General features: G+C 43.1%; 1 protein-coding gene across 2 annotated transcripts in view; it reads right to left on the bottom strand.

Moving 5' to 3' along the window:
• Positions 1 to 25,820, bottom strand: part of RAP1GDS1 (Rap1 GTPase-GDP dissociation stimulator 1) — a 143,736-nt gene that overhangs the window by 26,249 nt on the left and 91,667 nt on the right. For both annotated transcript variants that reach the window (XM_040418178.1, XM_040418179.1), the window contains 2 exons: positions 19,091 to 19,219; positions 17,471 to 17,596 (listed from right to left, as the gene is read on the bottom strand). In XM_040418178.1, coding sequence (XP_040274112.1) covers positions 17,471 to 17,596; positions 19,091 to 19,219 — 255 coding nt within the window. The remainder of the gene's footprint in view (positions 1 to 17,470; positions 17,597 to 19,090; positions 19,220 to 25,820) is intronic.

Below are 25,820 nucleotides of genomic sequence, written 5' to 3'. Positions count from 1 at the left end.
AGTTAGACTTGCATGCAGCATCCCAGCCTGTGCTGCTGGTAATGTCAGAGGAGGGTTAGAACACCTATGCACTGTGCGCCTCAGCACTCGGCAACCACCCAATGTAATTTCACATGGTCGGTCACAGAGTCACTTCAACTTTGCAATAATGCCATTTAAAGTTGGATTGTGGAATATCAAGTGACGAAACTTCACAAACTGACTTGGTGGAATGGTGGCATCCTCTTACAGGATCACATACAAATTCAGTTCTTTAGAATAAGACATTCTTCCACAAATGTTTGTAAAGGCAGATTGTATGGCTAGATGGATTGTGCTGGATTTTATACACCTGTGGAAATGGGAATGAATGAACAACCTGAATTCGGTAACAGGTATGCCCCATAGTGTATGTACAACAGGTAGACAATAATACCTTTGTATGAGTGAAAATTGAAATCAGAATACTGAGTTTTTAGAACAATGATTGACATTAAGGCTACAATGCACACGACAGTGAAAAAAACTTCCGGTAAATACAGACACACTGTCAATTTTTCATGACCATTTTGCATCAGTGTGTGCATCCATTTTCTGGCCGTGTGTCCGTTTTTAATGTCCGTTTTGCATCAGTTTTTCAGGTCTGTTAAAAACGGACATGAAAAATGAAAGAATTTGATTGGCAGTTATTTCTAGACCCACCCTTCTGAGAACACCCACAGAATGGTAGGCCCCCAGCTAAAATAATGTCCCCCCATAGTGTAGGATTTTTTTTTTTTGCTGCCCACACCTTTATTAATGCCCCCATGTAGGCCCCCAGCTAAATTAATTTCCCCCATAGTGTAAGAATTTTTGTTTTTTACTGCCCCCAGCTTTAATAATGCCCCCTATTTTGGCCCCAGCTAAAATAATGTCTTCCAAGGTGTACAATATCCCCCGTAGTGTAGGAATAATTTTTTTTTTTTTACTGTCCCCAGCTGTAATAATGCCCCCATAATGGCCCACCATTGTTTTTCTTTTTGTTGATTTTACAAAAACCTCATCCACTTGCTCGCGCTGCAGAAGTCTCTTCTCTCTTCACTGAACGGGACCTGCCGAAGGTGCGCAATGATGTCACTGCGCGCTCCCACGTGGTTACGTCACCACGCATATCGCAGGTCCTTCGGCAGGTCCTGCTCAATGAAGAGAGAAGAGACTGCCGCACCACGAGCAAGTGGATAAGGTGAGGTTTTTTTTAACCCCTCCTGGGTAAAGTGTACCCGTTTTTAACGTCCGTTAGACGGGTGCACTCCTGTCAATCGCCCGTTAAAAACGGTCCCATTGATTTCAATGGGTCCGTCTGACCGTGAAAACGGGAAAAAAATAGGACATGTCCTATTTTTGGACGGTCGCTATTCAATGGCCGCTAAAAGAATGGCCATGTGAATAGCCCTATAGACTTTCATTGGTACTAAAAAATGGCCGTGTGACGGCCGTCACACGGCCATTATTCACTGTCGTGTGCATGAGGCCTTACAGTAAGACATTGTCGCCCACCTGGTTGCATGTAGGTCTAGATTATTCTCGAAAATTGGTCTTTGTCACTATTGATCAGCAGGTAGACATACATTGTAACTATCTATTGTGGACAGTGAACAACTAAAGATTTATGTTTTTTACTCTGCTGTCCCTTTGCAGGGCTTTGGCAATGTTGATTAGGCAGCTTCCACTCTCACAACTGGAACATTCCCTGGTACTATTCTGATGTTAATTTTGAAAGGAGTTCTACTACAGGGACTAAAAGAGTACCAGTCAGGACAGGTCATCAATATCATATCAGATCATTGTTTACCTGCTTGCCGTCGCAACAGCAGAGCTTTGAGAGGGGGCGAACCAACAACTAGACAGAGAAGTAGAATGGATGTTTTAATAAACTCCCTGCCATCTAAAGCATTTTGACCTAGCTGCTAGGAACAGCATTATGTGCGGGTACGCACGGGCTCCGAGTGACCTATACAGGACACCAGTAGAGAGGATCGTATAATCCACCGACAAGCATGAGCAGCTCCCACAGTTTGTGGTGGCATCCTTGTCTCTGCCCAGATAATTTCCAGGCGCATAGCAGAAGGAAATTTGGTGTTAGGGTGTCCATTACGTGTCCTACCATTGACAGCCAGCCACCGTCACCTTGGTTTGCAGTGGAATTGTGAACAAGAAACCTGGATAACTACGGACTGTAACTGTTTAGTGATGAATCGGACTCTATACTGACAGAGAATGTCCCACAGGATTGGCGCATGGCAAATGTGGTGCCAATATTCAAAAAGGGTCCAAAAACAGAGCCTGGAAACTATAGGCCGGTAAGTTTAACATCTGTTGTGGGTAAACTGTTTGAAGGTTTTCTGAGAGATGCTATCTTAGAGCATCTCAACGGAAATAAGCAAATAACGCCATATCAGCATGGCTTCGTGAGGGATCGGTCATGCCAAACTAACTTAATCAGTTTCTATGGGGAGGTAAGTTCTAGACTTGACAGCGGCGAATCAATGGATGTCGTATATATCTGGACTTCTCCAAAGCATTTGACACTACCACATAAAAGGTTAGTATATAAAATGAGAATGCTCAGACTGGGAGAAAACATCAGTATGTGGGTAAGTCTGGCTCAATGATAGAAAACAGAGGGTGGTTATTAACTGTACACACTCAGATTGGGTCACTGTCACTAGTGGAGTACCTCAGGGGTCAGTACTGTGCCCTATCCTCTTCAATATATTTATTAATGATCTTGTAGAAGGCTTGCATAGTAAAGTATAAATTTTCGCAGATGACACTAAACTGTGTAAAGTAATTAACACTGAAGAGGACAGTATACTACTACAGAGGGATCTTGATAGATCGGAGGCTTGGGCAGATAAGTGGCAGATGAGGTTTAACACTGACAAATGTAAAGTTATGCACATGGAAAGGAATAATGCAAGTCACCCGTACATACTAAATGGTAAAACACTCGGTAACACTGACAAGGAAAAGGATCTAGGAATTTTAATAAACAGCAAACTAAGCTGCAAAAACCAGCGTCAGGCAGCTGGTGCCAAGGCCAATAAGATAATGGGTTGCATCAAAAGGGGCATAGATGCCCGTGATGAGAAAATAGTCCTACCACTTTACAAATCATTAGTCAGACCACACATGGAGTACTGTGTACAGTTCTGGGCTCCTGTAAACAAGGCAGACATAGCAGAGCTGGAGAGGGTCCAGAGGAGGGCAACTAAAGTAATAACTGGAATGGGGGGACTACAGTACCCTGAAAGATCAAAATTAGGGTTATTCACTTTAGAAAAAAAGACGACTGAGGGGAGATCTAATTACTATGTATAAATATATCAGGGGTCAGTACAGAGATCTATCCCATCGTCTATTTATCCCCAGGACTGTAACTGTGACGAGGGGACATCCTCTGCGTCTGGAGGAAAGAAGGTTTGTACACAAACATAGAAAAGGATTCTTTACGGTAAGAGCAGTAAGACTGTGGAACTCTCTGCCTGAGGAGGTGGTGATGGTGAGTACAATAAAGGAATTCAAGAGGGGCCTGGATGTATTTCTGGAGTGTAATAATATTACAGGCTATAGCTACTAGAGAGGGGTCGTTGATCCAGGGAGTTATTCTGATTGCCTGATTGGAGTCAGGAAGGAATTTTTTTTTCCCCTAAAGTGAGGAAAATTGGCTTCTACCTCACAGGTTTTTTTTTTGCCTTCCTCTGGATCAACTTGCAGGATGACAGGCCGAACTGGATGGACAAATGTCTTTTTTTGGCCTTATGTACTATGTTACTAGAAAGAATCCAGGTTCTGTTTGGGATCTGACGACGGTTGGGTTAGAGTATGGAGACCTCATGGTGAGCACTTTAAGGGTCCATTCACACGTCCGTTTTTTCTTTCCTGATCTGTTCCGTTTTTTGCGGAACAGATCTGGACCAGTTCTGTACCCATTCATTTTCAATGGGTCCTGAAAAAAATCGGACAGCTCAATGTCTGATTTTTTTTCAGGACCCATTGAAAATGAATGGGTACAGAACTGGTCCAGATCTGTTCCGCAAAAAACGGAACAGATCAGGAAAGAAACAACGGACGTGTGAATGGACCCTAATTCTGCCTTTGCTGTAGAGAGACAAAATACCCCAACTGCGGTGTGATGATCTGAAGAGTCATCGCATATAACAGTCAGTCACCCCTAGTAGTGATACGAGGGACATTATCAGCCCAGAGATATGTGCAGGACATCCTGTGGGCACATGTTGCCTCTCATGGCAGGGCTTCCAGCTACCATTTTTCAGCAGAATAATGCTTGCCCACACACAAAAAGGGTTTTCCAGGAATGTCTACGCAAGATTGCAACACTTCCTTGGCTTGCCTGGTTGCCAGACTTCAAATAGGAATCTCCAATTAAGTATTTATAGCGCAGGATCCACAAGCCCAGCTGCAACATCTGTAGGCAAATGTGCCACAGCATACCATATAGCACCTGTCTGCCTTCATGCCCAATCATTTCTCATCTTGTATCCAAGCCAAAGGTGGTTCAACAGGGGACAAGAGCCTCCTTTCAACTGTACAGTTTTCCCCAATAAACTATCCTTTCACTGGAATACTGTAATCACTTACAGTCATCATTACATTCACACATATACAGTTTCATTTGATTCTAACAAGTCCTCTTTGGTGTGTTACTTTTTTGTCAATGAGTGTACATATAAGTTAAAGGGGTTGTCTTACTTCAGTAAGTGGCATTTATCATGTAGAGACAGTTAATACAAAGCACTTACTAATCTATTGTTCTTATCCATATTGCCTCCTTTGCTGGCTGGATTAATTTTTCCGTCACATATACACTGCTCATTTCCATGGTGACAGACCACCTTGCAATCCAGCAGTGGTGGTAGTGCTTGCACAACATAGGAAAAGGCAGTGGCCTATATGTGCTCCCAGTGTTCCGGCCACCAAAGAGGCTGACACTTTTTCCTATAGTGTGCAAGCACGACCACCACTGATGGATTGCAGGGTGGTCTATAACCATGGACACGAGCAGTGTGTAATGTGATGGAAAAATGAATCCAGCCAGCAAATGAAGCAATATGGATAATAACAATACATTAGTAAGTGGTTTGTATTAACTTTCTCTACATGATAAATGCAACTTACTGAAGTGAGACAACCCCTTTAACCCCTTAAGGACACAGCCTTTTTACACCTTAGGACCAGGCCATTTTTTGAAAATCTGACCAGAGTCCCTTTAAGTGCTGATAACTTTAAAACGGTTTGACTTATCCAGGCCGTTCTGAGATTGTTTTTTCGTCACATATTGTACTTCATGACACTGGTAAAATGGAGTCAAAAAAAAAATTTTTTTTGCACCAAAAAATACCTAATTTAACAAAAATTTGAAAAAAATTAGCAAATTTCAAAGTTTCAGTTTCTCTACTTCTGTAATACATAGTAATACCCCCAAAAATTGTGATGACTTTACATTCCCCATATGTCTACTTCATGTTTGAATTGTTTTGGGAATGATATTTTATTTTTTGGGGATGTTATAAGGCTTAGAAGTTTAGAAGCAAATCTTGAAATTTTTCCGAAATTTACAAAAACTCAATTTCTAGGGACCAGTTCAGGTCTCAAGTCACTTTGCGAGGCTTACATTATAGAAACCACCCAAAAATGACCCCATCTAAGAAACTACACCCCTCAAGGTATTCAAAACTGATTTTGCATACGTTGTTAACCCTTTAGGTGTTGCACAAGAGTTATTGGCAAATAGGGAGGAAATTTGAGAATTTCATTTTTTTGTCTAATTTTTCATTTTAACCCATTGTTTCCACTAACAAACCAAGGGTTAACAGCCAAACAAGACTGTATCTTTATTGCCCTGACTCTGCCATTTACAGAAACACCCAATATGTGGCCGTAAACTACTGTACGGCCACACAGCGGGGCGTAGAGTGAAAGGTGCGCCGTTTGGTTTTTGGAAGGCTGATTTTTATGGACTGGTTTATTTACACCATGTCCCATTTGAAGCCCCCTGATGCACCCCTAGAGGAGAAACTCCCTAAAAGTGACCCCATCTAAGAAACTACACCCCTCAAGGTATTCAAAACTGATTTTACATACGTCGTTAACCCTTTAGGTGTTGCACAAGAGTTATTGGCAAATGGCGATGAAATTTGAGAATTTCATTTTTTTGCCTAATTTTCCATTTTAACCCATTTTTTCCACTAACAAAGCAAGGGTTAACAGCCAAACAAGACTGTATCTTTATTGCCCTGACTCTGCTGTTTACAGAAACACCCCATATGTGGCCGTAAACTACTGTACGGGCACACAGCGGGGCGTAGAGTGAAAGGTGCGCCGTTTGGTTTTTGGAGGGCTGATTTTGCTGGACTGTTTTTTTGGCACCATGTCCCATTTGAAGCCCCCCTGATGCACCCCTAGATTATAAACTCCATAAAAGTGACCCCATCTAAGAAACTACACCCCTCAAGGTATTCAAAACTGATTTTACAAACTTTGTTAACCCTTTAGGTGTTGCACAAGATTTAATGGAAAATAGAGATACAATTTCAAAATTTCACTTTTTTGGCAGATTTTCCATTTTAATATTTTTTTTCCAGTTACAAAGCAAGGGTTAACAGCCAAACAAAACTCATTATTTATGGCCCTAATTCTGTAGTTTACAGAAACACCCCATATGTGGTCGTAAACAGCTGTACGGGCACATGGCAGGGCGCAGAAGGAAAGGAACACCATATGGTTTTTGGAAGGCATATTTTGCTGGACTGGTTTTTTTGACACCATGTCCCATTTGAAGCCCCCCTGATGCACCCCTAGAGTAGAAACTCCAAAAAAGTGACCCCATTTTAGAAACTACGGGATAGGGTGGCAGTTTTGTTGGTACTAGTTTAGGGTACATATGATTTTTGGTTGCTCTATATTACACTTTTTGTGCGGCAAGGTAACAAGAAATAGCTTTTTTGGCACCGTTTTTTTTTTGTTATTTACAACATTCATCTGACAGGTTAGATCATGTGGTAATTTTATAGAGCAGGTTGTCACGGACGCGGAGATACCTAATATGTATACAATTTTTTTCTTTATTTATGTAAGTTTTACACAATGATTTCATTTTTAAAACCAAAAAAATGTTTTAGTGTCTCCATAGTCTAAGAGCCATAGTTTTTTCAGTTTTTGGGCGATTATCTTAAGTAGGGTCTCATTTTTTGCGGGATGAGATGACGGTTTGATTGGCATCTATTTTGGGGTGCATATGACTTTTTGATTGCTTGCTATTACACTTTTTGTGACGTAAGATGACAAAAAATGGCTTTTTTTACACCGTTTTTATTTTTATTTTTTTACGGTGGTCATCTGAGGGGTTAGATCATGTGATATTTTTATAGAGCCGGGCGATACGGACGCGGCGATACCAAACGTGTAGGGAATTTTATTTTTTTCATTTTTTAGTCTAAGAGCCATAGTTTTTTCAGTTTTTGGGCGATTATCTTGGGTAGGGTATGATTTTTGCGGGATGAGATGACGGTTTGATTGTTACAATTTTGGCGTACATGCGACTTTTTTGATCACTTTTATTACCTTTTTTGGGAAGTAAGGTGGGCAAAATTTCAATTTCATCATAGTTTTTTATTTTTTATTTTTATGGTGTTCACCGTTCGGGTAAAGTAACATGACCGTTTTATAGATCAGGTCGTTACGGACGCGGCGATACCAAACATGTGTAGGGAATTTTATTTTTTTCATTTTTTATCAGTGATAAATGTGTTTTTTGATTTTTACTTTTTTTTTCACTTTTATTCACTTTTTTTTGACCCAGACCCACTTGGTTCTTGAAGATCCAGTGGGTCTGATGTCTGTATAATACAGTACAGTACAATATATATTGTTCTGTACTGTATTTTACTTACACTGAACAGATCTATGCCATTCAGCACAGATCTGTTCAGCACCATGGACAGCAGGACGCCTGAGAGGCGTCCTGTTGCCATGGGAACCTTCCCCGTCTGCTCAGTACTGCTCAGAACTTCGCAGACGGGGAAGGGTAAGGAGGGGATCTCTCGGGGGGCTCTCTGGGGGCTCTCTCCCTCCCCATCGGGGGGCTGCAAAGGCACAGCAGCCCCCCGATGGGAGAGGGAGGGAGCTCCCTGCGCTGTTAACCTTTTCCATACAGCGGTCCGTACGGACCGCTGTATGGAAAGGGTTAAACGGCTGACATCGCATCGCAGATGTCAGCCGTTTAAACCAGGGTGCCAGCAATGTGCTGGCACCCTGGTATCCCCACTAGACACCAACGATTATACAAGGGGAGGCGGGCGGGGGATCGCGATCCCGCCTGCCGCACCGCCCGCCTCCCGCACCGCCCACACCGCCCGCAACCCTCCCCCTGCACCTCCCGCCACCATAAAAATCATTCGGGGGTGCAGGGGGGGGGTAAATAAAACTTTTTTTTTGGCATATAAAGTTTCTGATCCCTGCGGTCAGGGACTGCGGGGACCAGAAACTTCAGAAATCGCAGCAAACCGCAGGTCTGAATTGACCTGCGGTTTGCCGCGATCGCCGACATGGGGGGGTCACGGGACCCCCCCGCGCATTTAGCCTAGGTGCCTGCTCAATGATTTGAGCAGGCACCGGGTTCCGATCACTGCCAGCCGCACGGCAGTGATCGAAAATACACAGGGCGTACATGTACGCCCTGTGTCCTTAAGTACCAGGGCACAAGGGCGTACCTGTACGCCCTATGTCCTTAAGAGGTTAAGAACCTACTTGAGCCCCACAATTTAAATGGGGTGACATCTACCTTACATTATCCTGAGGATATGTCATCAATATTTGTAGCATTAAAGGGATTTTCCCATTTTGCACTTTGGTGGCATATCGCTAGGCTATGCCACCAATGTCTGATAGATGTAGGTACCAGAGATTAGACCCAAACCTATCTCTAGAACAGGTTCCCCAAGTGGATGAGGGCGCATCACAGAAGCACGACCAACCTCAATCACTTCTATTGAAGTGCCTAAAATTGCTGAGCACTGCCTCGGCTATTTCAGGAACTCCCATAGAGGTGAATTAAGCGGCGGCTGCTCTTGTGCAGTGTGCTCTCCATTCACTTCTATGAGAGTCCCAGAAATACTGTAGCTTAGTGCGCTAAATTGGCTCTTTTTGGAACTCCTATAGATTTGAATGGAGAGCACGCTGCACATGAGCAGTGCGCTCTCCTTCACTTTGGGGCCCCATCCTAGAGATCGGTGCAGGTCCCAGATGCGGGACCCGCACCTGTTGGACATTGGTGGCATTTCATAGTGATATGCCACCAAAGTGCGAGATAGGCTAACCTCTTTCAGCAGTGGGATTAAGTTTATGGCATTAATGGCCATTTTTCTCCTGAGTACTTTTTATACATAATTCCAAAACTGTGCCAGATCAGGTAGTGCCTGATGTGTGCATTTACAGAGGAAACAGGTGTGCGTAACACCTTTAGGAATCCCTGCTCAATGAACTCAGTGATCTCTGGAACACTGTTTAGACAACTTTGCAATTTATGGACTATACTTGGAATCCTTTGGTTCAAAAAGGAGTCCTACAGCTTCATGTAAGATGCCTGGCACTGCCATGTTCCATAAAAATTTAGCATAAAGTGTATCATACCCTCTTTATTTCCTGCATAATTAATGCAGCAGGGTCGTTGCTTTTCCAAATCATTTCTGTATAAAAAGGACACAATTAATACAGCACAGGGTGGATAAAAATCAATGTTAAAAAACAAAAAAACAACAACAAAAAAACGATTTTTTTTTATTTAAATCGGATTTTGGGGATTTAAAATCGGATTTTGGGGATTTAAAATCGGATTTTGGGGATTTAAAATCGGATTTTGGGGATTTAAAATCGGATTTTGGGGATTTAAAATCGGATTTTGGGGATTTAAAATCGGATTTTGGGGATTTAAAATCGGATTTTGGGGATTTAAAATCGGATTTTGGGGATTTAAAATCGGATTTTTTTAATAAAAAATGCTTTTTTGAGGAAAATATATTACCATCCAAAGGTTATTCCATCATGAAATAAAGATTACGGTAGTTTTTTAATTATGTAGAATAAGGCTGTATGTTAAATTTTTTGGGTAAATAAATTCCATTAATCCATTCACAATGTCAAGCTCTTCCAGAGGTTTTTGTAAGATTATTGGGCAGTTTCTCTGTCTACAAGATATTATCACAGATGCTTGGTTCACTTTTGCAGTTCTCAAAACTGAATTTGACTCAGCAGAGATCACATGCCTCTTCTTCACAGCAAAAATGTTATAACATGAACAGAGTTGAGAAAAAGACCTTAAAGGGTTTCTGTCACCCTGCAAAACTCTTTTTTTTTTTTGGGGATAGTTAGATTGCTCATAGTGCGATATAGCAGAATATAATGGTATTACTTACTTTCATGCGGCCGATTCTTTATAAAACGAACTTTTATAATATGTTAATGAGGGCTCTACCAGCAAGTAGGGCGTCTACTTGCTGGTAGCTGCTGCAGAAATCCGCCCCCTCGCCGTGTTGATTGACAGGGCCAGCCGTGATCTCCTCCTCCGGCCGGCCCTGTCAGTAATTCAAAAATCGCGCGCCTCGCGTCATTCGGCGCAGGCGCTCTGAGATGAGGAGGCTTGTATCCTCAGAACTCCCTCAGTGCGCCTGCGCCGATGACGTCTTCTCTTTCGGTGATGTCATCGGCGCAGGCGCACTGAGGGAGTGCTGAGGATACGAGCCTCCTCATCTCAGAGCGCCTGCGCCGAATGACGCGAGGCGCGCGATTTTTGAATTACTGACAGGGCCGGCCGGAGGAGGAGATCACGGCTGGCCCTGTCAATCAACACGGCGAGGGGGCGGATTTCTGCTGCAGCTACCAGCAAGTAGACGCCCTACTTGCTGGTAGAGCCCTCATTAACATATTATAAAAGTTTGTTTTATAAAGAATCGGCCGCATGAAAGTAAGTAATACCATTATATTCTGCTATATCGCACTATGAGCAATCTAACTAGCCCAAAAAAAAAAAAAGAGTTTTGCAGGGTGACAGAAACCCTTTAATCCTAACTTCTACAAACCTATGAATGCAGAATCAACCTAATCAAACTAATATGAAAAGTTGTTATTCTAAAAATCTCCATCTACTTGCATATTATAAGTTATACCAGCAAGAATTAGTCTTTATGTAGAAAACTATGATTTAAATCAAGCCTTACTGACTAGTGATTTAAATCGTGATTTAAATCTGTTTGATTTAAATCAAATCCACCCTGATACAGCATGACAAGCTATATCAGAAGGGTTCATGCAATTTAAAAATTGGGAGTAGAAATAGTATCAGTAGCCATGGCAAAATAGGAAGATTGCATAAACAGATTTAGGAAAACTAGACCTTTATGGCTTAATGTGGTGTAGAGAGTGTGAGAGATAGTAATTTGGTAAATACTGCATATTAACTGCAGGTATTTAAGAAACGAGATTGTGAGGACAACAACATTATACAATCTGCTTATGTAGGGGTTCAATCTCATCACCATTAACCCTCAAAAGTTTTATTTTTATACTCAGTCCAAAGTAGTTGAATACCTGCAATATTAGGGGTTCAGAATGTAGAGGAGACCCCATAGCAAAAATAACAATGTGGTCTCCTTTCTGTTACTATTTCATGTCACCATGCCCGGCCTTTATGGGACAGCCGCTTCTCCTATTTTAGGACAGAAGGGCAACTACCTTTCTCTGGAGCAGATTTCACGGATCATGGAGAAGGAAGATAGGACCAACTGGAGCTAAGGTCACATCACAGTTGCAGGGAATCACTATGTATGTATGTTGAGTCCAGTGTACGAGAGTCATATCACAGTAGTGACTGGTACCAGTCGCACTTTATCCTAATCATTGACCACATGCAACTGTACTCTGACTTGTGGTGGTTTTTCCATTTTACCATATTCGTGTAAACAATATTTGAGAAGAAAATCTTTATCAACAGCAGGTCTGCTGAAATTTGCCATGAGTGAAGACTAAAGTCTTTTTTTTTCTGTTGATATTCTTTTGGTTCCCACCGCTAAGCACGGATGCCAGTAGTATGGTAAGTGACCACTGAAGCCACTGATTGGCTTATATACACAGTGAAAAGTGCTTTTTGATAAAGATGGGTCAGAATAAGGCCTCCAAGCTAAACAGTAATGCATAATGTAGCTGTATCACTTCAATATAATTCATATGATGACAGCTGAAGGACATACAAGCCTAAGCACATAGAACATCATAGTTTCTTTTTGGTTGTAAATTGCATTCTGCTATTTTGTTAACAGCCTGTCAGAAATGGTCACAGTTGGAGAGATGTCAGCAGGAACGCAGTCGTGTGCTTCCTACAGAAAGGTCACTTTTGCTTTTCAGACAAGTCACAACACAGTAGTTGGTAGCGGGTTGTTTGTCATGTGTTACAAGCAATTAAACCGGTTGGAAAACAGGTAGCACACAATACATACAATGAAAGAAGAAACCTTTCCAACAAAGTTCCTATATCACCAACTGTAAGGATAGAATTTGTCCCTGCCATATAACTGGAGAATGAAAATATACAGTCGAGTCATTAAATTATTATGGCCAATTCCTACTTTCGACGTCAGAAGCACGTAGCTCATGAAGAAGTCACGTGTCGTGAGCTGGTTTGGCGAGTATATAAGGTGTGCGATAGTCTGTCTGCACACATATCCCTCAATCCTGTCATGGGATAAAGGGTTGATTTATCAGAGTTGCAAAAAGGGATGATTAGGATATTGGCTTTTGGGCCAAGGGTGGCAGGATTTCTGAAACTGCGTAGTTTGTGAACTGTTCACCTACTGCTGTGCTGAAAATGTATTGTGAGTGGACAAATGGCACTACAGAAAATAAGTGGCATGGAAACTGCGGAGCACCACATGCCAGTGAAGTTAGAGGTGAACGTCAGCCACAAAAGGTGGGCGACGGTGGACCAGCAGTCTACAGTGGAGCAGCTTACCACCAAGATGAACTGGGTGCTGCCAGATGTGTGTCTAAAACAGTTCAGTGAACCCTACTGTGTATGGGGTTCCGAAGTAGACGGATGGTCGCTGCACCTCTGCTAACAAAATCGGCAGAAAAGGCTTACATTTTTGTGGCAGTATCGGAACTGGACCTCCACTGATTGGGAAAGGATTGCCTTCTCTGACGGATAATGTTTTCTGTTTCATCAAAGGGATGTAAGTTGGTGTGTCATGCAAGAAACATCACAGAACAAACACCCTGCGACCATTAGTGGAAAAACACAAGCTGGTGGTGGCAGCATTATCGTCTAGAGAATGTTTTTGTGGCATTCTCTGGGCCCACTCATCCATGTGGAAGGAGCTCTCCGATTTGGGTATGAATCCATCCTTGCAGATCACTTACACCCATACATTCTTATTGTCTTCCCTGGGGCGGAAGGTATCTTCCAGCAACACAGGGCAACATGTCACACGGCTGGAAATGTCCGACATTGGTTGGAAGAGCATGACCAAGGCTTTCAAATACTACCCTTGACCCTTAATTCCACAGACTTCGACCCAATTGAGCATCTGTGGGACAACCTCAATTGCTGTGTTCGTTCAATGGATCCCCCCCTCTTCACCTCCAGCAGCCATGGTATGCACGGTAGTGAGCATGGCTTCAGATGCCTTGGCCTACTAGGACCTTATGGAGTCACTCCCAGCCTGTCTAGCTGCTCTCCGTGCTGCACACAGTGATTAATCTGGATATTAGCTGGTGGTCATAATGAGTATATAAACTTTTATTCTGGCAGATTCTGTCCCTTAGGTGCAAAGGAGGTGGAGCTTTACTGTGTACTGCTCTCTGCACTGAGCTGCTCCATGGCCTGCCCTCTCCCGCTTGATAGCTGTAGTGGTCTCCTGGCTGAATGCTACAGCTGTGAAAGCAGAGGACAGGGGCTGCGAAGCAGTGAGACTCTGCTTCTACTGCACTTAAAAAGTAGAAGATGGCAGAATAAAACTTCATATTTGTCACTACTCTTAACAGTAAAAGCTTATTGTTGGTCCTGCTCTCGCCAGTCACTACAGAGTGATGTCAGCATTTTAGAATGGTCCAAACTGCCTTTACGTTTTACATATTTTACAAATAAGGTTTATGATGTACACCAAGACAGATTTAAGCAAAGGAAAATCTTTAAAGCTAGCAGATGAAGACAAAGGGGTAGTGGTACAATTACTGTATATTCTTACTTAGAACTAATAATCAACTCAACCAACAAAAATATTAACACGTGTAGAAGAGTCAATGTTAGGGTGCGTTTATAATCCTGATACTGTAAGTAACTGTAGGGACGGTAAAATAAAAATAACAAAACAAACTTTCTTCTCTTTCTTTACTTAAAATCAAGGAGACCACATTCTAATCATCTATAATTAAAACAATACTATACTTAGGAGCAGTTATGGCACTCTTTGCTGATCCTGCTGGGTACATGTATGAATGTAGTCACACTATTGCTCCTATGTGCCTTTAGTACTAGGAGCAGCCTATGAGGCACTCTGCTGATCTCGCTGGGTACCTATAACAATGTATCAATGTATCAACACTGTCGCTCCTATATGAGCCAGGTATCCTAAGTGAGGGAACGGGGTTGGGATATAGGCTGTATGGATTCCTGTTGATAGACACTGCTCTCACCCTCAGTGTAAATCACTAGCAGCCTACTATCCTACAAAAACCCTAGTATCATAATCAACGTCCCTCACCACTGACTGACTTAAAATCTATGTGTCGCTGCCTAATACATATTCCTGTCGTCCGTTAACAATGGCTCAACGCGTTTCTGTTTAGAACACCTCATCAGGAGCCTTTATACTGTTACTGCCAGTGTCACAAATTCCTACGGACAAACATAAAATGAGCACGCCACCTCTCACACGTGGCTGAGCTCCTGGCACTTGTGCGGCCGCCGAAACCACGATGATTTAACCATGCGGCTCTGCCCATAGCACTCGACTCGGCCAATCAACTGACCCAACTCGGGAGGTAGGAGTGCTCCAACTGAGACACTCCCCCTGGGCTGACATCAGCTGCGATACATGAAGACCGGCCGTGACCGGTAAACAAACCTTCCTATTACAGGGATCATATGCGGCGGATATATTTACTGTCAGATGATCAGTCAGCAGGAAATAATCCAAATGCCAGACTCCTTATTATGAAAACTAACTGCAAGCATCAGCTTGTAATGGTACAATTCTGTTGGTCAGAGAAGGTCACTAAGCGCAGATTGAGAGCGGAAACGGCATCAGGGTGACACGAAATAGGACCGGGGCATAATAAATTCATTATGGCCCCCATCACACAATGATAAACGTATTATTGGCTGCCTGTCACTTCACCAATGTGACTGCAGCTAACAGTAAATATGTATATCAAAACCGTGGTGGGTGAATGTACTCCTCCAACGTGTACATCCAGGGAGATGGAATGGGAGAGGGGGATGGCGATGGCGTGAAGTGGCATAAATTACAACCACCATAAGCCAACAGACGTATACTCCCATTACTTAAGTGCCAGTAGTCACTCGACTACCATCATCCATCCATATCAATTCATGACCTGGATGTTACTACAATAAGGTGACAGGGACCTCACATTCCATGCCCCAATAGGTGATAAATACTGTAAGTAAATGCAATGCCGGACCGTGGCCCCACCACACCGTGGGGTCTTTTGCCCCAATCCTTTCCTAATATCTCTGCCCTAGATGATCTGATGTCCTAATTGGTGCCCTGATCACCGGTAGGGGACATTGTAAAGGTGCCAAGAATATTACTCAATTGGCCACCATCACATCAGAGTTCTATTCGGGACAACTGGGTTACTCAAATGATGACAATCCCATCAGAGGTATATCGGAGCACTTAAGCTCCTTACGCATCAAATATTTTAGAAAATTGTAGGAGATGTGATCATTTAAACCCTCAGGTTGAACTGTTCAGAGGTGAAAGGTCCATTGGGCCTCTTTTTGAAGCAAACGCTTGTCCATGTCCCCGCCTCTCGGCGACTGTCTGATCACTTCAATACCCTGGAAGCTCATGCCAGCTGTATCATCCATATGACATTCCGTCATATGGCGCGCAATTGGGGTATCAGCCTCTTTGCGTATATATCCCCAAGGTGTTCATCTATGCGTTGCCTGAAGTCTCTCAGGGTTTTTCCTACATACTGCGTACCACATGAACAGGTTGCAAGTTGATGAATGTTCTAATCTCGTAGGACCGGCCGGTGGATGTACTTGTGAAGGTACTGCCCTTTTTGATAGAACCGCAGGCAATACATTTGCCACGTCTAAACGTGCCCTTCAACGGATTCTGTAACCAGTTGCTACCGGTTTTTACTGGTTGGTAGAAACTGTGTACCAAGTCTCTGGTCTCTGATATTACGGCTGCGTAGGTATGTAATAGCTGGTCTCTCTCCAACCAGATGTCCAACATCCAGATCGGCACGTAAGATGCCCCAAAATTCAAACAGAACCTCCCTTACAACCTCATGTGATTCGTCAAAATTCCCTATGATGCGGATCTCCATTCCCACAGAAATTCTGAAAAAGTTCTCATCAGCTGTATAATCCCTAACAAGCAGGAGAGGAGGATGAGGCAGCTCTTTACCTCAGTGCTGTGAAGTAACTTGTTCTCCTGTGTGAGTAGGACAGGTTTTGTGTGTACTAATAGGATGGCAGGCATTTTATTTCTCCTAATGATTGCTCCCTGGACAAAACGAGCCATTATAACTAATGAAATGTATTTGGGAATATAATTAAAATAAAGTAATATTCAAGTATTTTCATTTTCTTAATTCCCGGAGAACCCCTTTAAAGGGGTTGTCTCACTTCAGCAAATGGCATTCATCATGTGTAGACAAAGTTAATACAAGCCACTTACTAAAGTGATTATCCATATTGTCTCCTTTGCTGGCTTGATTCATTTTTCTATCACATTATACACTGCTTGTTTCCAGGGGTTACGACCACCCTGCAATCCAGCAGCGATGGCCATGCTAGCACAGAAAAAAACTTTGACATCTCTAGTGGATGGGATCATGGAAATGTGCGTAGGACGGCACTTTTTCCGATAGTGTGTGAGCATGGCCACCACTGATTGACTGTGGTTATAACCATGGAAACGAGCAGTGTATAATGTGATGGGAAATGCATGAAGCCAGCTAAGGAAGCAATATGGATAATCACAATACAATAGTAAGTGGCTTGTATTAACTTTCTGTACATGATAATTGCCATGTGCTAAACTGAGACAACCCCATAAATTAAACAAGCCATTATTTTCAGACTTTACTAGCAATATTTTTACACACATTTAACATTTCAGAGGTTAACAAAATGGCTCGATATTACTTTAAGACAGGTTCAATCAATTATCTTTACCATTTTCCGCAAGAGGAGCCAGAACTTCAAAAATCATTTCCTTCTTTTCATGCTCCGACTGCTTTTTAAAAAGTTTAACAAGTTCATCTGCAACATTTGTAGAAGCAAACTGCTCTTTACTTGATTCTATAAAGAGAAGAAAAAAAAGAAAAAACAGGCTTCTCAAAAGGTATGAATTATATTCAAACAGGTTCAAAAGGTAAGAACCCCGGTCATACCATGGATAAACAGAAGGTGCAAGATGGGCATATGTCTTATTAACCATGAACTATCTACCAAATCATCTGTTGGATCTGAGAAAAGGAATAAATATTTACAGGATGAGGGCCTCCATATCTACTCCAAAACTTTATAGGCCCCACAGTCATGTCACACCGCTGTACAACTTCCAAGTTGTACGGCTTAACTGTAACTCCATAGGCCATCAATTGCACATCGACTATGAATGAATCAAACTCAAAAAAATCTATTAGATTCCTTATAGCAGAGGTATTCTCCCCGTCTCTGTAACATGGTGTCATCCAAAAGCACTACACTGTGGCCAGGACGCAGTGAGACGCTGCTGTGTGCATCATGCCCTACAAAACACTGATGCCACTAATAGACTACTCTTTCAGCAGATTGGGTGAAGAATAATTTCAAGAGAACAATGATAACAAAAATAAGGCACCAATTTTGCTGTCTCTCATGAAATGTATCCTCCCTCCTTTCCATGGTATGAACATTACAATTTCATAAGTATAGGAGCAGATTTATCAAAACTGGTGCAAGGTAAAACGGACTTAGTTTCCCTAGTGACCAATCAGATTGATCATTTCATTTTCCAAAAGGAGCACTGAAAAAAGTATGAATCTGATTAGTAGTTTTGGGCAACTAAGCCGGTTTTCCTTTGCATCAGTTTTGATAAATCTAGCCCATGGCGTCTGCTTCAGGATGTCCAAACCTGAGTATGTAAATATAGCCATTGGGTTGGATGAGCGTTACAGAAACACCTAGGTAAGTAATCTGTGGAGGCAAAGGAAGAAGTAACTATACTGAAACTGAAATTTGGGGAGAAATTACTCTATGATAAAAAAATAAATAAAAAAAGTGAACAGTAAGGCTACATGCACACGACAGTATGTGCTTTGCGTTCCGCAAATTGCGGATCCGCAAAAAAAAAAAAAAAAAAAAGCCATCCTTTTTTTTGCGGATCCATTGTAACAATGCCTAAAACGGACAATAGGACATGTTATATTCTTTTTGCGGGGCTACGGAACGGTACATAGGAATGCAGATAGAATGGGGTCTGCATCCTAGCCGCAAAAAAAAACCCGGAACAGACACGGAAACAAACAACGTTCGTGTGCTTGTAGCCTAAAGGTAATAAAGAATAAGCATGTTAGCAACCATTTTTTTTTATTGTTTCCACGCATCTAAAGTAAGGAATGAAGCAGAAAATATACCCTAGTGTTTTGTGTATACAGCTCCTATGCAAAGATATGTGGCCTTTTTATATTAGTAGTGTTGCAGTAATGAAACAAATGGCTGCAAAAGTGAATATAAGCAAATCTGTGCAAAGCATAAAAAAAATAAGCCACTATTCAAACTTTATTTGTGTCCAGTCTTTAGTATACTTACCAAGCTCTGCTAAATTACCAAAGGCAACAAGGCACATTTCCGTCAAAGGAGTGTTCTGAGAATGAACTCCAAGGAGCTTCACTAATGTAGGAATCACTCCCATATTTATGAGCTGAGCTTGCAGAGAATCTAGAAAAAAAAACAAATAACCTAAATTAACCTAGTTGTCTGCAAAGTACTGACCGATGATACAATATACTCAATAACCGGAAAAAGGCTCCATTCCAAGTAGTTTTGTACCTAGTGCCACAGATATAAAACAATAAAATGTGATAAAAAGTGAATACCATTCGCATGCTCATTACAGAATAAGATAACTAATATCATAAAGTATCATACCTTACAAAATGGGTTCTCCTGCAATATGGTATTAGGCTCCTTCACACTGCATTTACCCTACACATTTGATGTATATGCTGTACATTAAATGTACCCATAGGCTTTTATTATACCAACGTGGGTCGTGGCTCTTTTGGCCTCCACTGTGCGGTATGGAATAATGTGGGTTTTTTTGGTTTTGGTTTTTTAACTATATGGTATAGCATAGCAGATTGCGCTGATTTATCCATAGGTATCCAGTAAAAAACAGACCCTGCACAGTATACATACTTTTTAACATGGACGAGTATGGTCGATGGAAAGCACCAATTGGCATCCATTAATGGGCATCTGTCAGCAGATTTGTACCTATGAAACTGCCTGACCTGTTACATATGGACACAGATGCCTTCAGCTGCCAGGTGCACATGTGCCAGCATTGCTGAGAAAAATGATGTTTTATTATATGCAAATGAGCCTCTACAAGCAACGGGGGCATTGCCCATACACCTAGAGACTTTGTTCTCTCTGCAACTGCCGCAGCCTATGCACTTTGAATTAGGGGTGGGCGATATAGACGATATAGGCGATATGCGATATAAATTTGTGCCACGATATGGATTTTGAGCATATCGCCTATATCGCCGGACCGCGATATGATCGCGCTCTCTGCGCGCACCATCTTCTCCTGAGCCGGCACACTGGGCACAGTGGAGGAGAGAGTCCCTCCACCAATGACAAAAGAGGAGGGGAGGGACTGACAGTAAATCATTGAGTTTTCACGATCTCAGTGAGCGCGTGAAAACTCAAATCCGATGGTATATTCTAACCCCCAGGCGTTCCCATGGTGACAGGGACGCTTGCCTGGGGTTAGAATATACAGGGCCACGCCGCTGACAGTAGAACATTTAAAAACTAATCAGTAACTTTAACTTTATTAATTGGTGATCTCTTTACTGTATACCTTACTAGGTCTTAGCTCCGATAACAGCAGGCAGTGCGGGCGGGCGGCGCTCACTCACTGACGTCACGCGCCTGCTCCTCCCACTAGGCGGCGCAGGCGCGTGACGTCAGTGAGTGAGCGCCGCCCCCCGCACTGCCCGCTGTTATCGGAGCTAAGACCTAGTAAGGTATACAGTAAAGAGATCACCAATGAATAAAGTTAAAGTTACTGATTTGTTTTTAAATGTATTCCTGTGAGGGGGGGGGGGGGGGGGGGGGATCTGTGGATGGCACCGTTTAGGGGAGGGGGGGGATCTGTGGATGGCACCGTTTAGGGGAGGGGGGGGATCTGTGGATGGCACCGTTTAGGGGAGGGGGGGGGGATCTGTGGATGGCACCGTTTAGGGGAGGGGGGGGATCTGTGGATGGCACCGTTTAGGGGAGGGGGGGATCTGTGGATGGCACCGTTTAGGGGAGGGGGGGATCTGTGGATGGCACCGTTTAGGGGAGGGGGGGATCTGTGGATGGCACCGTTTAGGGGAGGGGGGGGGGATCTGTGGATGGCACCGTTTAGGGGAGGGGGGAGGATCTGTGGATGGCACCGTTTAGGGGAGGGGGGGGATCTGTGGATGGCACCGTTTAGGGGGGGGGGGGGGGGATCTGTGGATGGCACCGTTTAGGGGAGGGGGGGGATCTGTGGATGGCACCGTTTAGGGGAGGGGGGGGTCTGTGGATGGCACCGTTTAGGGGAGGGGGGGGGATCTGTGGATGGCACCGTTTAGGGGAGGGGGGATCTGTGGATGGCACCGTTTAGGGGAGGGGGGGGGGATCTGTGGATGGCACCGTTTAGGGGAGGGGGGGGGATCTGTGGATGGCACCGTTTAGGGGAGGGGGGGATCTGGGGATGGCACCGTTTAGGGGAGGGGGGGATCTGGGGATGGCACCGTTTAGGGGAGGGGGGGGATCTGTGGATGGCACCGTTTAGGGGAGGGGGATCAGCTCCCTGCTGCTGTGTGCACAAAGCACAGGGCAGCAGGGAGAGTGTAAAGTCCTATTCACCCTAATAGAGCTCTATTAGGGTGAATATGACAAGGGTTCTACGTTCTAGCCCTTAAGGAGACTAATAGTTATTAAATAAAAAGTTTAAAAAAGTTTAAACACGCCCCCCCAAATATAGAAAACAATATATCGCAATATATATCGCATATCGCACATGCTTAAAATTATATCGCAATATAGATTTTAGGCCATATCGCCCACCCCTACTTTGAATGATTACATTTTCACTGCCTGGTCCTGTCAATTAAAGTGATCTCCAGCGTCTGGTTTCCACTGGTCCTGCCCAACATTTTAAGACACCGCCTGAACAGAAATAGGTAAAACTGCACTTCATTAAAGGTCTCTGACACCAGTTTACGCTGACCTCCGAAGGGGCAGCATAAACCCGGTGACAAATTCCCTTTATAGATCTTTCAGGTGCTCTGGTCATGTGTGTGTGCTATAACCAGGGGCAGAGTGGCCATAGACCTTGCAGGGAAATTACCCGGTGGGCCAATGCCCAAGGGGCCGCCTCAGCTCTCCTCACAGCTGGCCAGTGGAACTTTTTTTGGGGGAAGTATTTTGTGCTGATGGGGGCAGCATTTTGTGATGGACTGTGGTATTTGGCTCTATTGGGGTGGTATAATGTGCTGCAATATGATATTGCTGGTCCTACCTACTTGTGTTGGACCTGCCTTCCATCAATTTAGACCAGACTACAAAACGGGGCCACTTTAAGCATTTTTTCCCAGTCCGAACATACGGTATAAAGACCGGTTAATACTGATGACTGAATATGGTGCAGTGCACACAATATAATGGAAAATAGATAGATGCTTAGCACTAATCACTCAAAAAATGTTACATATAACCACGCCTTTAGTCATTATAACCCAAGAACTCTGCATCAAATCTACATGCAAGGCTATTTATGCATAAAACGGTATAAATCAGCCCTGTCAAACACGACAGCAGAAGGTTAAAGAAAACGAGCAAACAAAATATATAATAAAGATCATTCTTGACTTGAATTTAGGGTGAATTAAACCAATGACGGTGAATCAGACGTGGAAGCGAACAGATCCTTTCTTTATTACGGTTTGATTCCTAAACACATTCATAATTACTAATCCTCTGCAAGTGACGGTGCAGAAGCAATGAAGGGCAATACAGCGTGACGGAGACAGACGGGGTGTGTGGGGGGAATTACGAGCAATAACAGAAATCCAACCAGTGTTAAATACAATCTTTTAAAAGAAGACAGCACTCGGAGAATAGAAAACTTTACAATGGCCACGCCATCCAATGGCTTTTATATTGTGCCCTTAGACAGTAATTATAAAATCAGATCTGTGCAATTAAAAGACAAAATGCTGACCTGACGTAAAACATTCTTTGGACCCTCAATGGTTATAATTTTTTGCCATATCCTAACTCCCACTCCAATGTTCCCTGGGTGCCTGCCCAGGCTCTCTCAACAGATAACCAATCTTTGACCACGGTGGTTACCAGATGCAGCCACTGATTGGCTGAGAGGTCATTTCCTGTGTGTTAGGAGAAACTCGGAAGAGGAAGAACTCGGAATGGTGTTAGAATGGGAGCTTCGGGGCATTGGCGAGTTCAATATCACTTCTTGTTTCCTTGTTTTTTTCCATTCTAATCCTTTTAAACTATTAAAAAAAACACCAATCAGACAACCCCTTTAATTAAGGCCACATTAACAAAGTTTTTTTTATTTTGCCAGGATTTAGGCGTAGATTCCAGGCCTAAATTCTGACACAATTTGCCAACAAACTGCAAGTAATGCAAGTGAATGGGGTATTTTCTACAGCGAAAAAAAAAAAATCCTTGTGGCATAATGGATGTACTTCCCACTTTATAATCCACAGCAAGTTCATTATGTATGCAGGTTCCACATGAAAAAGGTGCAGGATAACCCAGCCAAATGGGCTATCTATAGGGGTAACTGAGGAGTGGGGGTCCAACCTCTGGGACCCCACCAATCCTGAGAATGGGGGGTGATGGCAGAGTACATCGCTCGGCTATTTCCAGTGGTCCCACAGAGAATGAATGGAGCAGCAGGGCGCATGATTGGCTTGCTGCTCCATCAAAACAGGGGAAATGAGACTCCAGTTCTTCTTATCAGTGGGGGTCCCAGTAGTCGGACTCCCACTGGTCATTTAGTTATCACAGGGTATAACTTGGCCCAAACCCTTTAATGAATAATGTCTTGATGAGATTTGTTATACATACACACTACTTAAAATCCTGACACTTGCTCCTCAGAATCTTTGCATTTAACCAATCTTTGGCCATCAGATCCAGAGGGGCAAGTGATAAAATTTTAAATTATTTAAGGCTAGTATAAGCAAAACTGGAGCTTTGTTTTAGAAGGGGGGTCCAAGGATACGAAGCTAGAGCTATGGTACATACTTCTGTACAGTATGCCGCATTAACTTGACAATAGGTGGGGGTTCAACCTTTTGGACATCTACCTATCACTAGAACAGAAGCTGTTGCACTTCTTTTGCTCACCACCACTTCTGATCAATCATGGTGCAGAGAATTGCAATATACAAGTAGAAAAAATTGTATTCCAGTCTGCACAGAACTGAGTCAGGAGCAGCAGTGTCAGGAACTTACCATATATCACAGCAAAAAATAAAAATAAAATAAAATAAATTTTTTTAATGAGCTTACAAATGTAGCCTTAAAGGAACACTAAACATAGAAAATGAACAAAAAAAATCCCAGCACTTCCTCCCTTCTATTTCTTTGGTCCTATTTGTCTAATATTACAGTTAAAACTGAGAAATATAAAATAAATATCTTAAGAGCTCAGCTATGTTCCCCCTCCTCCTCACTGGCATGTGTTTGGCTGTAAGGTAAGGTAACTGGCTGGAATAGGTATCTCCCCCCTCTGTCCTGGAGATTGTTCAGCTCAGCCTCCATAGTTATATTAAACCTCATCTGTCATTCGCCAGCAAAAAAAAGGAGAACATCAACAAAAGATTAAGCCCTGTGCTCTTTGCAGGATTTCTAAATCCCACAGAATGACAAACAGTCAGGTAAAATGCATCTCCGGTTTACATTTATCGTTCATTTTTAGATTTAATGTTCCTTTAAATTCTCGTTGAGCAGGGGCTTTTATCTTACTACAGTCCTGATCAAAAGTTTAAGACCACTTGAAAAAATGGCAAAAAAATCATATTTTACATTGTTGGATCTTAACAAGGTTCCAAGTAGAGCTTCAACGTGCAACAAGAAGAAATGAGAGAGTGAGACAAAACCTTTTTTAAGCATTCAATTAATTGAAAATAACGATTAAACTGAAACAGGCCGTTTTTCAGCTGATCCAAATTTTAGGACCACATGCCTTTAAAAAAGCCAAATCTGTGCAAAGATGTGAATTCATTGTCATTTTCTGTCAGGTAGTCACACGTTGTGATGGCAAAGGCAAAAAAAAAAACTCTCCCTTTTTGAACGTGGCCGGGTTGTTGAACTGCATTAGGCTACTTTCACACTAGCGTTCGGAGCGGGTCCGTCTGATGTTTCATCAGACGGATCCGCTCCTATAATGCAGACGTTTGCATCCGTTCAGAACGGATCCGTCTGCATTATAACTTCTAAGTGTGAAAGTAGCCTGAACGGATCCGTCCAGACTTTACATTGAAAGTCAATGGGGGCGGATCCGTTTGAAGATTGAGCCATATAGTGTCATCTTCAAACGGATCCGTCCCCATTGACTTACATTGTAAGTCTGGACAGATCCGCTTGCCTCCGCACGGCCAGGCGGACACCCGAACGCTGCAAGCAGCGTTCAGGTGTCCGCTCGCTGAGCGGAGCGGAGGCTGAACGCTGGCAGACTGATGCATTCTCAGCGGATCCGCGTCCACTGAGAATGCATTAGGGCTGGACGGCTGCGTTCGGGGCCACTTGTGAGCCCCTTCAAACGGAGCTCACGAGCGGACACCCGAACGCAGGTGTGAAAGTAGCCTTAGCAGGGTCTCTCACAGCGCGCCATCGCTGCTGAGGTGGGACGCAGTAAGACAGTCATTTGGAATTTCTTAAATGATCCTGAGGGTTATCGAACAAAAAAGTCAAGTGGAAGACCCCAAAAAATGTCATCAGCACTGAGCCGGAGGATCCAATGACTGTCCGTCAAGACATTGGACGATCCTCGACCCAAATTAAGGCCCTTACTGGTGCTGACTGCAGCCCCATAACCATCAGACAGCATCTGAGACTGAAGGGCTTCAAAAACAAAAAAACGTCAAAGAACTGCTCGTTTGGACTTTGCAAGAGAGCACCAGACATGGGTCCTGATGGTTTCCAACGTTACTGGCATGACAAGCAGATCCCACCTGAGATGTTTTCTACGCGCCACAGTGGAGAGGGCGCCATAATGGTCTGATGTGCTTTTTCCTTCAGT

This window comes from Bufo bufo, chromosome 2 (assembly GCF_905171765.1).
Source record: "Bufo bufo chromosome 2, aBufBuf1.1, whole genome shotgun sequence".
In the NCBI taxonomy this organism is placed as follows: domain Eukaryota; kingdom Metazoa; phylum Chordata; class Amphibia; order Anura; family Bufonidae; genus Bufo; species Bufo bufo.
Note: the sequence above shows the minus strand (reverse complement) of the source record. Positions and strands in the feature narration are given on the sequence as shown.